Genomic DNA, 11,199 nt, shown 5'->3' on the forward strand with positions numbered 1-11,199 from the left:
GTGTAGAGATGGATTTTCGCATTGGGAGTACATACTCAGGTGCAGTATTCACTCTACCCCTGAGTAAAGAAAACGACCAGACCGCACTTCACTCGCTCCCTGTTTTTTCCATCTTCCCTTCTAAAATTGCCACTGGCTCAGCTACCTCAGAGGCTCAGACCGATCCGCTCCGCCAGTCCAGCTCCGGGCAACGCATCTCGACGGCGGCGGTGCCCAAGGTTGTGGCCGTGATGCTTCCGAGGCGTCTTCTCGTCGCCGGCCTCCTGCGCTCGACCTCCACTTCTTCCCCCGCTTACCCAAGGCCAGAGGTGAGACGATACTGCTCCTCATAGCTCATGATTTGGTCAACCTTTCATCTGTTCATCACGCTGAACGATCTGGATCTGCAGTTGCCGTTGCTACCTAGCGGCTAGCGCTATGCTTTTTTAATGTGAAAAGTAAGCCTGTCATTTGTTACCTAGTTCAGGCCTGTTTTTGACTTTTTGTGCTTAAACTATGCCTCCAGAATTTGTCATTTTTTGCCGTAGATCGCGCTGCTGTTAACCTGTTATTCGTTTTCTTCACCGTGTTACTTTGAGGTAATACCACCTGTAATCATAGAACTTGCGTTTGATATTCAGTTTGGTACGAAAACTTTAAAAATACGAAACTATAGTCACATAACTTGATTCAAGCATGCACATACGGTCACAAAATACCTTTGCGGGCCTATCCGTGTATAGGCCCCACTTGTCGGTCACTCAGCAGATGCATTTTTCACAGAACAACCTTGTACTTTTTATTCACGAGAAAACGACCGCTGCAATGCATTTTTGCAACAAAACCCCTCGCACTTTTTTATTTGCAAAAAAGCAGACCACTATACTGCAATAATTAATGCATAAAATGCGTGCGCGCAAGGTCTCGAGAACACGCGACACGCTTTGGTAACATTACCGAGCCTAGCCACTACAACAACCAAGTTTGGATATCTGATATGGATAACAATGTATATGTACTTCCTCCGTTTCTTTTTAGTCTAATACTTATAAAGTTTGGTCAAAGTCAAGCTTCGTAAAATTTGACTAACTTTATATTAAAAAGTATCATCATTTACAATATGAAATCAATATTGTCAGATGCACCATGAAATATATTTTCATACTGTATAGTTTTAATATTATAGATGTTCATATTTTTCGTTATAGATTTGGTCAAACTTTGTGTTGTTTGACTTTGACCAAATTTTATATGTGGAGTAAAAAGAAACGGAGGGAGTATAGAATGAGAAAGCATGTGGAGTTCAAAATGGGCTACAGATACTACGGCCCATTTTGCACGTGCTATTTTTTAAAGATATTTGCAAAATGTAAGTACTTCCTCCGCCCATAATGTAAGACGTTTTTTGGCACTATACAGGGGAGTACAAGATTAATTTTCAAATATAATTTATATATTATACATGACTTAATATTCATATCAACCTTTTACATTTATATTAGGAATATTTTTAGCATACAAACATTTTTATAATTCGTAAATATTAATTTAAATATATAAAAAATTAAAAGTATATATAATGTGTTTTGATAGTAGGTTATTCCTTTGTATGTACAATTTTTATAATGCACAAACATTTAAATAATATTTTTATTACTGAAATTATAATTTACATACTGTCTACAAATTTCTGAAATAACGAACAGGTGCTAAATGGGCTGCACGGGCGCCTCTGTCCTATTAAATTCATATCCTTCTCTAAAAAAAGGAAATTTAAATTCATATCTGGCTAGTTATCAGTTATCGACACAGGTGCATGTTATAGTGGCCAGGGTTGCTGTTGTGTATTCTTTAGCATACAAACATTTTTATAATTCATGAATATTAATTTAAATATAGAAATATTTTTAAAATAATAATGTGTTTTGAAAGTAGGTTATTCATTTGTATGTATAATTTTTATAACACACAAATATTTAAAGAATATTTTTATTATTGAAATTATAGTTTGCATACTATCTACAAATTTCTAAAATAACAAACAGGTGCAAAATGGGCTGCACCAGTGCCTCTGTCCTATTAAATTCATATCCTTCGCTCAATAAAAAGAAATTTAAATTCATATCTGGCTAGTTATCAGTTATCGACATATACATGTGCACGTTGTCGTGGCCAGGGTTGCTTTTGTGCTAGCCTCTGGTCGTGAGTTCGAGACTTAAGGCCTGTTCGGAGGGACTCCACTCCACAACTCCACTCCGGGAGCTGGTGGAGCAGTAGTTAAAAAATACAGAGTTGGGAAAGTGGTGCTCCGCAGCTCCTCAGATTTCATGGAGCTGGAGGATTACCGAACGGCTCCCTAATAGCTACACTTATTTATGTTAATTTCCATTCAATAATAATAGGTGGGACATGTACCAGTACATATAGTCTTTTTATCCTTTGCAGAAATGTGAATTTGATTGGTGTAGTGGGTACACTTGATAGTGCGGTAATTTAGGGTAGTGCGTTCGGGACCTTGTGCGCCCCCATTTTATTGTGTTAATTTTCACAGTACAGTGTTTGACTTTCCTGCAAATAAAGAATATATGAAGTGGTTTTGTGTAAAATACATCGCTGTGGTTGACTTTTCCCACGAATAAAAAATTGCAAGGGTGTTTTGCACAAAAAGCCATCGGTCGACACCTCCAGTCAATGACAGGTGGGGCCATACACCAATAGGTCTGGATACGTATTTTGTGACCATATGTGCACGCTTGAGTCAAGTTGGGTGACTATGATTCCGTATTTTCAAAGTTCTAGCACCAAACTAAACATCGAACGCAAGTTCTATGACTCGTGATGATATTAGCTCATGTACTTTGATTTCCTGCTTAGATCCACTCATGTGTATGCGTGCAGGTCAGTTTAGTGCCTAAAGTTGTAAAATACATGAAACTGGTGCTTTAACTTGTCCGGCTATGCAAATACGGTGCCTCCATTTGTATCCAAACGTACATCCATCCCGCATGGCGTGCCAACGTGCCCGTGGCCCACCCGGACGTGAGGATTTTTTTAGGAAACCACCTGATATTTTATTCAATCACATCTGAAAGCCCCACAAATTTACAGATTGTGTTGCGCCATAGGCTGTCCACCAGGCCATACTGTGGTTAGTAGATATAGAATAGGTCAAACTTATATATTGTGTTGCTATGCGAAATGTAATTTTGACGCACCGGCACATTGTGCCCTTTTTTCGAAAGCCAAATAAACGGATTTTACAGCTAAAAAACTTCTGAACTTTTGTGCACATGCTCACATAGAAGTGCAATATATCCGTGTTATTTTTTCTAATCAAAATCTGTACTTGTTTATGAGAGATACAGAAAAAGTAAAATACATGCAAAAATCAGCTTATTTATTTGGCCTGGTTTTTTTTTCTTTTTTGCAGGGTATAATATAACAAAAATTCAAACAAAACTTGAAAGTCACTTACAGCACGTGCATACATTTTTGTGCGAAATTTCAAAAAAATTTATGAAACTTCTAAGTGCTAGTTTTTAAGCTTTCAAGAAAAAACGTGCTGCCATAAACTTCAAGAAAGTGTTAATGCATTTGAAAAATGTTCAACATGTTTTCGGAAAATGTTTCACATGTATTAACAAAATATAACGCATTTTTCAAAAATGTTTGTCATGCGTTAAGAAAGTTTACAACATGTATATCTAAAAGAGTTCAACATGTGTGAAAAAGTTATTGTGTAAATTATCCTTACATTTATACAAACACAGTTGACATATTTAATTCTTGAATTTAGACAATAATTTCTAGTATAGGTTAAAATATTTAAATCTACATAAATAGAGTTCATGTCTACCTCTTCGAAGGACACAATAATGAAAATGGAAAAATATTTTAAAATATAAAATAATAGCATATTGATAATTGTCTTTTTCATATGGGAAATTTTATGTGTTATGAAACTTAACAGGAACTTGGAAAAAATAGAAAGGAGAAAACTGCATAGCTTTCTAGGTATGAGTTCAATTCGAAGCATGGTCCAGCCAGATCGTGCCATTGTTAAACATGACGTGCCAGGTTTGATACCCCTCCATGGAGGTTTTTTCATGTTATTTCTCGCTATCAGAGAGTGTATTGATGGCTTTTCTATTGATAAAATAAAATATGAGTTTTTTTTGTAAAAACATCCTCACGTGTGGGCCACCCGGCGCCTCTTAGCCACTGTCGGGTGGGCCACCGTCACGTTTGTACGCCATGTGGGCTGGACGTACGTCCGGATACGAATGGAGACACCGTATTTGCACGGTCAGACAAGTTCGAGCACTAGTTTCACGTATTTTACAACTTTAGGCACTAAACTGACCGCAAAGGACAAGTTGAGGCACCTCCAGTATATTTAACTCATTGTAATAATGTTTCTAGGTGTCACAGAAATCAGTAAATTCGTGTACTGTATAATGCGCTGAAATCGCCTTCTTGCTTCACAGAATGTAAGAGAAAGGTTCCTTTCAGGTTCATGTTATTCTGACAGCACCAGGCATCGAGGAGCAGGGTCAACAGCCAAGGTAGAGATAAACAAACTCTTGGATTGAAATATGAAAGATTTGATCCTATTGAGCATTATTATGAAACCAGTTCATGCATATTTTCACAAAACTATGTTCTCCTAACAGAAACCTCTTCTTTTTCTGCATAAGAGGAGATGCTGGATCCCTTTGCACTGGTTAAAGATGAAGTGTCCGAAGTCTCAAACAGACTGCGTTCGATGGTGGCAGCTGAGGTGCATGCTCTAAATTACACCCCTGTCCTGAATTACACCGTGCGCGCTGTGTGCTTTGTGGCTTTGTTAACCTTGTATCTCCAACATGGATCATGACTGCAGGTACCTGAACTGACATCAGCAGCTGGATACTTCTTCAGAGCTGGAGCTGAAGGGAAAACAACATGCCCCACTGTAAGTCTAGAGTCCAGACTCAGGGTGGTACTGAATATCCTGTCATTACATGAAGAAACGTGTTGCTGTTTTCTTGGGCACAAGTATATATGATGTATGTACCTGTCCTTATCGCATCAACATAAGTTATTGATAATTTGTGTGTCAGGTTCTACTATTGATGGCCTCAGCTATACGAACAGACACTCCTGTCTCGACTATTGGTTCGATGAACGAACTTCGTGCAAAACCTATGTGCATTGCTGAGATAACTGAAATGATTCATGTACACATCATAATCCTTTCTTATTTCCTTGAGCTCTCTATAAGATAACAGGATTATTTATTTCAGTGACTTGTCTTCTTCTTTCCCATTTTAGGTAGCAAGTCTTATCCATGATGATGTTCTGGATCTTGCTGATACCAGACGTGGTATGGACTCCCTGAACTCTGCAGTGGGAAACAAGGTAACCGAACATTTCATGTATACTAGTAATGTGCCCGTGCGTTGCTACAGAGCTACAGGATAGAAGAAAATAATGTTCTATCATTCACTGTATCGTCACTCTGCTCCATAGGTTGGGCAATTTGTCTCCAGATGTTCCGATTCGCATTCCTTTCAATTTTTACAGAGAGAGCATGATATGGCAATAAATCTGTTTTTGGCTTACTATGGGTGAGTAAGCAGGTGGGGATTCAATTTCATAAGACTGTTGTTCAATAGCTTCGATTGTACTCCTTCATTTTAGCTATCTAGACTTTCTCAAATAGAAAAATATTATAGCAATCTCTTGTAGTCTTACATATGCAAGCAAGCCTTTTTATACAGTACATGTTCATAAACACAGACTTTGTGCTTCAAAAACAAACAATTTGACCGATACTGAGCCAGCCTAGCTATCAGTTTTGTGGCTGCAACTCAAATTATGTTTAATTCTCATATCTACAGTGCCTTCCAAACAATTAGGAAAACTGATGCTATCTTGCAGCTTGCGATATTGGCTGGTGATTTCCTACTTTTCAGGGCATTTTCTGCTGCCGGGTCTCTTGACAATGCTGAGGTGTGATGTTTATCCATTTTTTTTCATAGCCCAATAATTCCTTGCTTAATTCAGTTGATGATGTTAGATAGGATAAAGTGACCTGTGAATGCTAATGCAATCAAAGACATCCATAAAGGAGAAAAAAGTTTTCTTTGAGCATGTCACCTCTCATGACACCCTGAGAATTTCTCCACTTCTTGCAACAACAGATTTTATGAGTTGTTTTCCACAATGGGTATTTCGAAGTTTTTTTTTCGAAAAGGTTATTTCAAATATTGATAGCATTAATATACCCATGATCTTTCTTCCCCTCTATTTTTTATTCTTCGCTGCAGGTTGTATCGTTACTAGCAACAGCTCTAAACAACCTTGTGACGGGTGAGCTGATGCAGATGAACGTAACTCCAGCACAACGCTGCAGGTAGATATCCAATTCAATTTTATTGATTTTCTAGCATAAATAATAAATATCCTGTAAGTACTGTTTTACTAGTAATGAAGCACACAAAGAGCAAGAAAGAATGTTAATATGATTGATGTTGCTAACTCCTTTATAGTATTAATTACCTATATGCATCAGACAACAGCAAATCCAAAAGAGTCTGGAAGTACTTCTCATAGTTGTAACATTCATATTTTAAATAGGTCATTGGTTCTAAAGTGTCAACATTAAAAGCTTGAGGTGGCCCTGTTCCAGATCCAAGGAAACCAAGCAAAGTAGTGTAATATGGGTTCATCCAACACGCATATCTGGTATTTTAGTTAATTTGACACCTGAGATCTTGTTCACGATGCACGCACAGCATGGATTACTATTTGCAGAAGACATACTACAAGACAGCTGCACTGATTTCAAATAGCTGCAAAGCTGTTGCGGTTCTTGCTGGCCAAACAGCAGATGTTGCTGCCCTTGCTTATCAGTATGGCAGGCACTTGGTTAGTTGAATTTTTCGTGCCCACAATCTCTTCTTTTGCTTGCTAACCACGCATGAACTACTAAGGCAACCTTTGCTCTACTGTCCCCTGCCACTCTGTCAGGGTATAGCATATCAGCTGATCGACGACATCCTTGATTTCACGGGCACATCCGCGTCACTAGGCAAAGGCTCCTTGTCTGATATCCATCAGGTAATAGCATTACTCTTGGCCACTTCCACACTGAAAATTGTTTAACTTTCTGTTACTGAGTGACTATTCCACCTGAGCTACCATGTTATGACTAGAGTAGCACAGGTCTTGAGTCGTTTTGTTGGTGTTCCTCAAAGCATTATGGTTTAGTTAGCACAACAAAACCACCATCGTGTCGAGTTTCAAATTTCAAATGTCTCCGTTGTTGCTTTTCCAGATATGAATATGCAAGAAATGATATACATTCCTTTACATGTACAGGGAATCGTGACCGCTCCTGTGTTGTTCGCAATGGAAGAGTTCCCTGAGCTACGTGAGAGTGTAGAGCGTGGATTCCATGACCCTTCAGACGTTGCTACTGTCAGTGCTGAAACTCCTTTTTTCTTTCAAGTAATATAATGAAGATATTTGGCTGTGAAATGATCAATGCCAGAGTGCTCACTTTTACATTTCAGGCCCTTGAATACCTTGCGAAAAGCGAGGGAATCGAGAGGACAAGGTTGCTTGCTACTGAACATGCAAAACTGGCAGCGCGTGCAATCGATGCTCTTCCTGAGGTTGGGGATAGAGTTGCGCTGATCTCGAGGCAAGCACTCAAAGACCTTGCTCAGAAGCTCATCAGGAGAACAAAGTGAAACGAGAATATGCGATACATTGTTTGAGGAAGAAAGCTATTCCATCTGCGGCACATTGAGTTGAGGGCTTCTGAAGTTTTTTTTGAAACTGTTAACAAAAAAATAGTAGCTGTGGGTACTGTTATGACATGAACACATCCAATTTTCACCCAAAAGCATCACAAGTTATGCCTTTTTTATTTGACAAACAGTCAAACTGTAGCATGTCCACCCCCCACAAAATGTGCAATACTTCTATTTAACATTAGAGTGCAAAACTGTTAGAAAAGAACTCATAGATCTACATCGGAATATTGCTCGAAGCAGTGACCGGAAGCAGCACTGCAAGTAGCCATAGCCAGATAGAGAGTGAACTTGTGTAGGACGGGCTACTTGTAGTCCGTTTATTTAAAAAAAATGTCAAATGATATTTCCAAGTTTTTTAAAAATAAAAAATCATGTGAAAAGTTACACTGCATATTCACGACGGATTTGTAATTTTTTGTTAAAAAACTATTATGATTTGCAAGCGATGAAAAAAATATCCTGGCCCACAACAAAAAAAGTTGGCCCATTTTCCTGTATGTATTTGTCTTTTTTGTCTACGTTACGTATGGACTTATATTGTAATGAAAAAAATTCGAATGTGTTATATATGTATTTGTGTATGTACAAAAAACAGTTCAATTTCTTCTGTACTGTTGAAAATTGTATTTTAAATACGGGCTATATTGGCAATTTTTGTGGCCAGATACCCTAAGGAAAAGGCTAAAAACCGAGGACGGTGTTTGGTGCCGGGGAGCATCTGATTTTGCTGATGAGCAGTAAAATCAAAAGAAATAGAAAAACATTTTTAAAAAATTGGCACAAGAGTTGCACAAGTTTTCTAGGTGTATGCAAAAAATTGTGGGGACATGACATCATAGGAGATCTGGACAAAAAAACAGAGTATTGAGAGAGGTTCATTTTTTTTTGATTTGGAGCACTAATTTTGTTTTTCCTGTCCCGAGCTCCTCCCATGTCACATTGCCATGAAACTTTGCACGCCCACAGAAAACTTGTTCATCTCCGAAGTATAAAATTTTCAGATTTTTTTGCTATTTTTTTTTATCTTTTAGATATGCTCGTGTCTAGCTATGGATTTCACTACAAAACCCTAGTGGACAAGATTTCCCTATTGTATACTCTAGGGGAAATGCCCTAGGGTGATGGGAATATCTTTGTTTCCCTTGGATTTCAGGAGAATACCCTTAAGCAACGAACAATTCCCCATGGGTTTGGAGATTCTAGAAGTCATGGTATGGTCCTCAACGTGCATCCGATGGTTTCTCCAGTAGTGTGGAAGAGCCCTCGACTCTCTCATCGCTAGAACTAGCGTTACGTCGTCAGCCGATAGAGAGGTTGATTACAGTGATGGATCCGGGTGAATCGAACAGTTTGCGTGCAAGGCAATTAGATGGCTCTTGAGCCCGCTTGCACCGGTCGACTGGCGCCTAGTGTCGGCCTATTGTGTCTGCATGTACCCTTTGATGCTTCATTATGTATCCATAAAATCTACGGCTTATTGTGTCTACATGTACCCTTTGATGCTTCATTCTGCATCCATAAAATCTACTTCCTCCGTAAAAAATATAAGAGCGTTTAGATCACTTGCGTACTCTTTATATCAGTACAATGTTCATACCACTAATACTAAATTGGTGTAGAGGGGTGAGACAGCGAGGCGAAACTCGAAAAGGAACGAAGAGGGCTTGGCGCGACTGAGCTGGGCGAGCACAACGGCGCCGTAGGCCAGTCCTAGCGTGTCAGTCCACGCACCACTCGCTTACCCATCGTCTCGATCGGCCCGGAAAAGCCCAACGGACAGGGACGCCTTGACACGACCATACCCGTCGCCGTCGGCCCGGAAGACGCCGGAAGCCAGGCCCAGCGAAAAGCGCTGGCCGCGCGCGTGGACGCCACGCCGCCTGTCGTCTCTCTCCCCCAACCAACACCGAGCTCACACTCGCTCAGCCCTCGCCAGCTCGTCCGTCCGTTCGTTTCCTTATCTCCTCTCCTGCTCCTCCCTCCACCCCCACCACCAGTCCAGGACGCACGCACGCAGCTCGAACGCCCATGGCCGCGCCCATGGCCTCGCCGCTCACGGCCGTCGCCCGCGCCGCCCGCCTCCACCCCGTCTCCTGCTCCGCCTCCTCCTCCTCTCCCAAGAACCCCAAACAGTCGTCGTCGTCGTCGTCGTCTTCGCCGCCTGCTGTGCCGTCGCTGAGGTCCGCGGCGGTGGCGTTGGCGGGGGCGGTGCCGCTGCTGGCGGCGCTGCCGCCGCCGGACGCGCTGGCCGTGGGCGGCGAACTGGGGATCATCGAGGGCCGGACCGTCGCGCTGCTGCACCCGGCCATCATGGGCGGCCTCTTCGCCTACACGCTCTGGGCGGGCTACCTCGGCTGGCAGTGGCGCCGCGTCCGCACCGTCCAGGACGAGATCACCGAGCTCAAGAAGCAGGTCCGCCCCGCCGCCGCCGCCGCCACCCCCGCCGCGGTCGGCGCCGGGGACTCCGCCTCCCCGCCCCCGCCCCCCGCTGCCAAGTCCCCCACCGAGATCAAGATCGAGGAGCTCAGCGAGGTAAGTGACTAGCATAACACTCGCCTTCGAGCTCGTTCGACTTACAATGGCACCGTGATTGATTGCTCTGTTCCATCGCCATGTGCGACGCAGGAGAGGAAGAAGCTGGTGAAGGGAGGCTTCCGGGACCGGCACTTCAACGCGGGGTCGATCCTGCTGGGCCTGGGCGTGACGGAGTCCGTCGGCGGCGCGCTCAACACCTGGCTCCGCACCGGCAAGCTCTTCCCGGGCCCGCACCTGTTCGCGGGGGCGGCCATCACCGTGCTCTGGGCGGCGGCCGCGGCGCTGGTGCCGGCGATGCAGAAGGGGAACGAGACGGCCAGGAGCCTGCACATCGCGCTCAACACCATCAATGTGCTGCTCTTCATCTGGCAGATCCCCACGGGGCTCGAGATCGTCGGCAAGGTCTTCGAGTTCACCAACTGGCCATGAGCTCCACCTAAGCAGGCCATGATCGCCGTCAAGGTCTTCGAGCTCGGGGTTGTTTGATTCGTCTCTCTCTGTTCATAAGATCGTAGCTGACTTCGGAGTGTGAAGTTTTGTTGCTGTCACGAGTAAATAAAAAACGAATTTGCAGTGCTTTTTGTGTTCCTTTGCCGAATAACTGAAAAAGGCTTCTCGCCCCGCTTTATATATATATAAAGCAACGACCAAACATCACAAGCCAACGCAAACCAGCACCAAACACGACGCCGTAACAAACACGATGCAAGTTACAAGGATGCCAAAGATCAACCACAACATCCCATGCAACTCCGAGTAGACCACAAATAGACGCTAAGCAACGCTACAGAGTCGATGGAGCCCTCAACCGTGAAAGACACCGCGAAGAGGTGAAGCTGAACGTCGACAAGCCGTGAGCTACAAGGCGGTGCCTTCAAGA

General features: G+C 42.5%; 2 protein-coding genes across 2 annotated transcripts; both read left to right on the plus strand.

The window, feature by feature from the left end:
- Nucleotides 1-8: 8 nt before the first annotated feature.
- LOC123138831 (solanesyl-diphosphate synthase 1, mitochondrial) lies at nt 9-8,100 on the plus strand. Its single transcript, XM_044558693.1, has 12 exons — nt 9-308; nt 4,467-4,544; nt 4,682-4,759; nt 4,862-4,933; nt 5,082-5,198; nt 5,293-5,379; nt 5,902-5,973; nt 6,291-6,376; nt 6,759-6,891; nt 6,994-7,083; nt 7,345-7,443; nt 7,539-8,100. Exons 1-12 carry the CDS (start codon nt 9-11, stop codon nt 7,716-7,718), a joined length of 1,392 nt encoding a protein of 463 aa, XP_044414628.1. The 3' UTR covers nt 7,719-8,100.
- Nucleotides 8,101-9,689: 1,589 nt separating this feature from the next.
- On the plus strand, nt 9,690-10,896 carry LOC123135847 (uncharacterized). Its single transcript, XM_044555076.1, has 2 exons — nt 9,690-10,316; nt 10,410-10,896. The coding sequence occupies exons 1-2, from the start codon at nt 9,813-9,815 to the stop codon at nt 10,746-10,748; spliced, it is 843 nt and encodes a 280-aa protein (XP_044411011.1). The 5' UTR covers nt 9,690-9,812; the 3' UTR covers nt 10,749-10,896.
- The last annotated feature ends 303 nt before the right edge of the window (nt 10,897-11,199 follow it).

Source organism: Triticum aestivum, chromosome 6B (assembly GCF_018294505.1).
Source record: "Triticum aestivum cultivar Chinese Spring chromosome 6B, IWGSC CS RefSeq v2.1, whole genome shotgun sequence".
NCBI classification, from domain to species: Eukaryota; Viridiplantae; Streptophyta; class Magnoliopsida; order Poales; family Poaceae; genus Triticum; species Triticum aestivum.

Excerpts from the sequence above, each read along its gene's own strand:
- LOC123135847 (XM_044555076.1), top strand. The coding sequence starts at position 9,813 with ATGGCCGCGCCCATGGCCTCGCCGCTCACGGCCGTCGCCCGCGCCGCC. Across the intron at positions 10,317-10,409 it reads AGATCGAGGAGCTCAGCGAG|GAGAGGAAGAAGCTGGTGAA; the intron begins GTAAGTGACTAG and ends TGTGCGACGCAG.
- LOC123138831 (XM_044558693.1), top strand. The coding sequence starts at position 9 with ATGGATTTTCGCATTGGGAGTACATACTCAGGTGCAGTATTCACTCTA. Across the intron at positions 309-4,466 it reads CCGCTTACCCAAGGCCAGAG|AATGTAAGAGAAAGGTTCCT; the intron begins GTGAGACGATAC and ends CTTGCTTCACAG. Across the intron at positions 5,974-6,290 it reads GGTCTCTTGACAATGCTGAG|GTTGTATCGTTACTAGCAAC; the intron begins GTGTGATGTTTA and ends TCTTCGCTGCAG.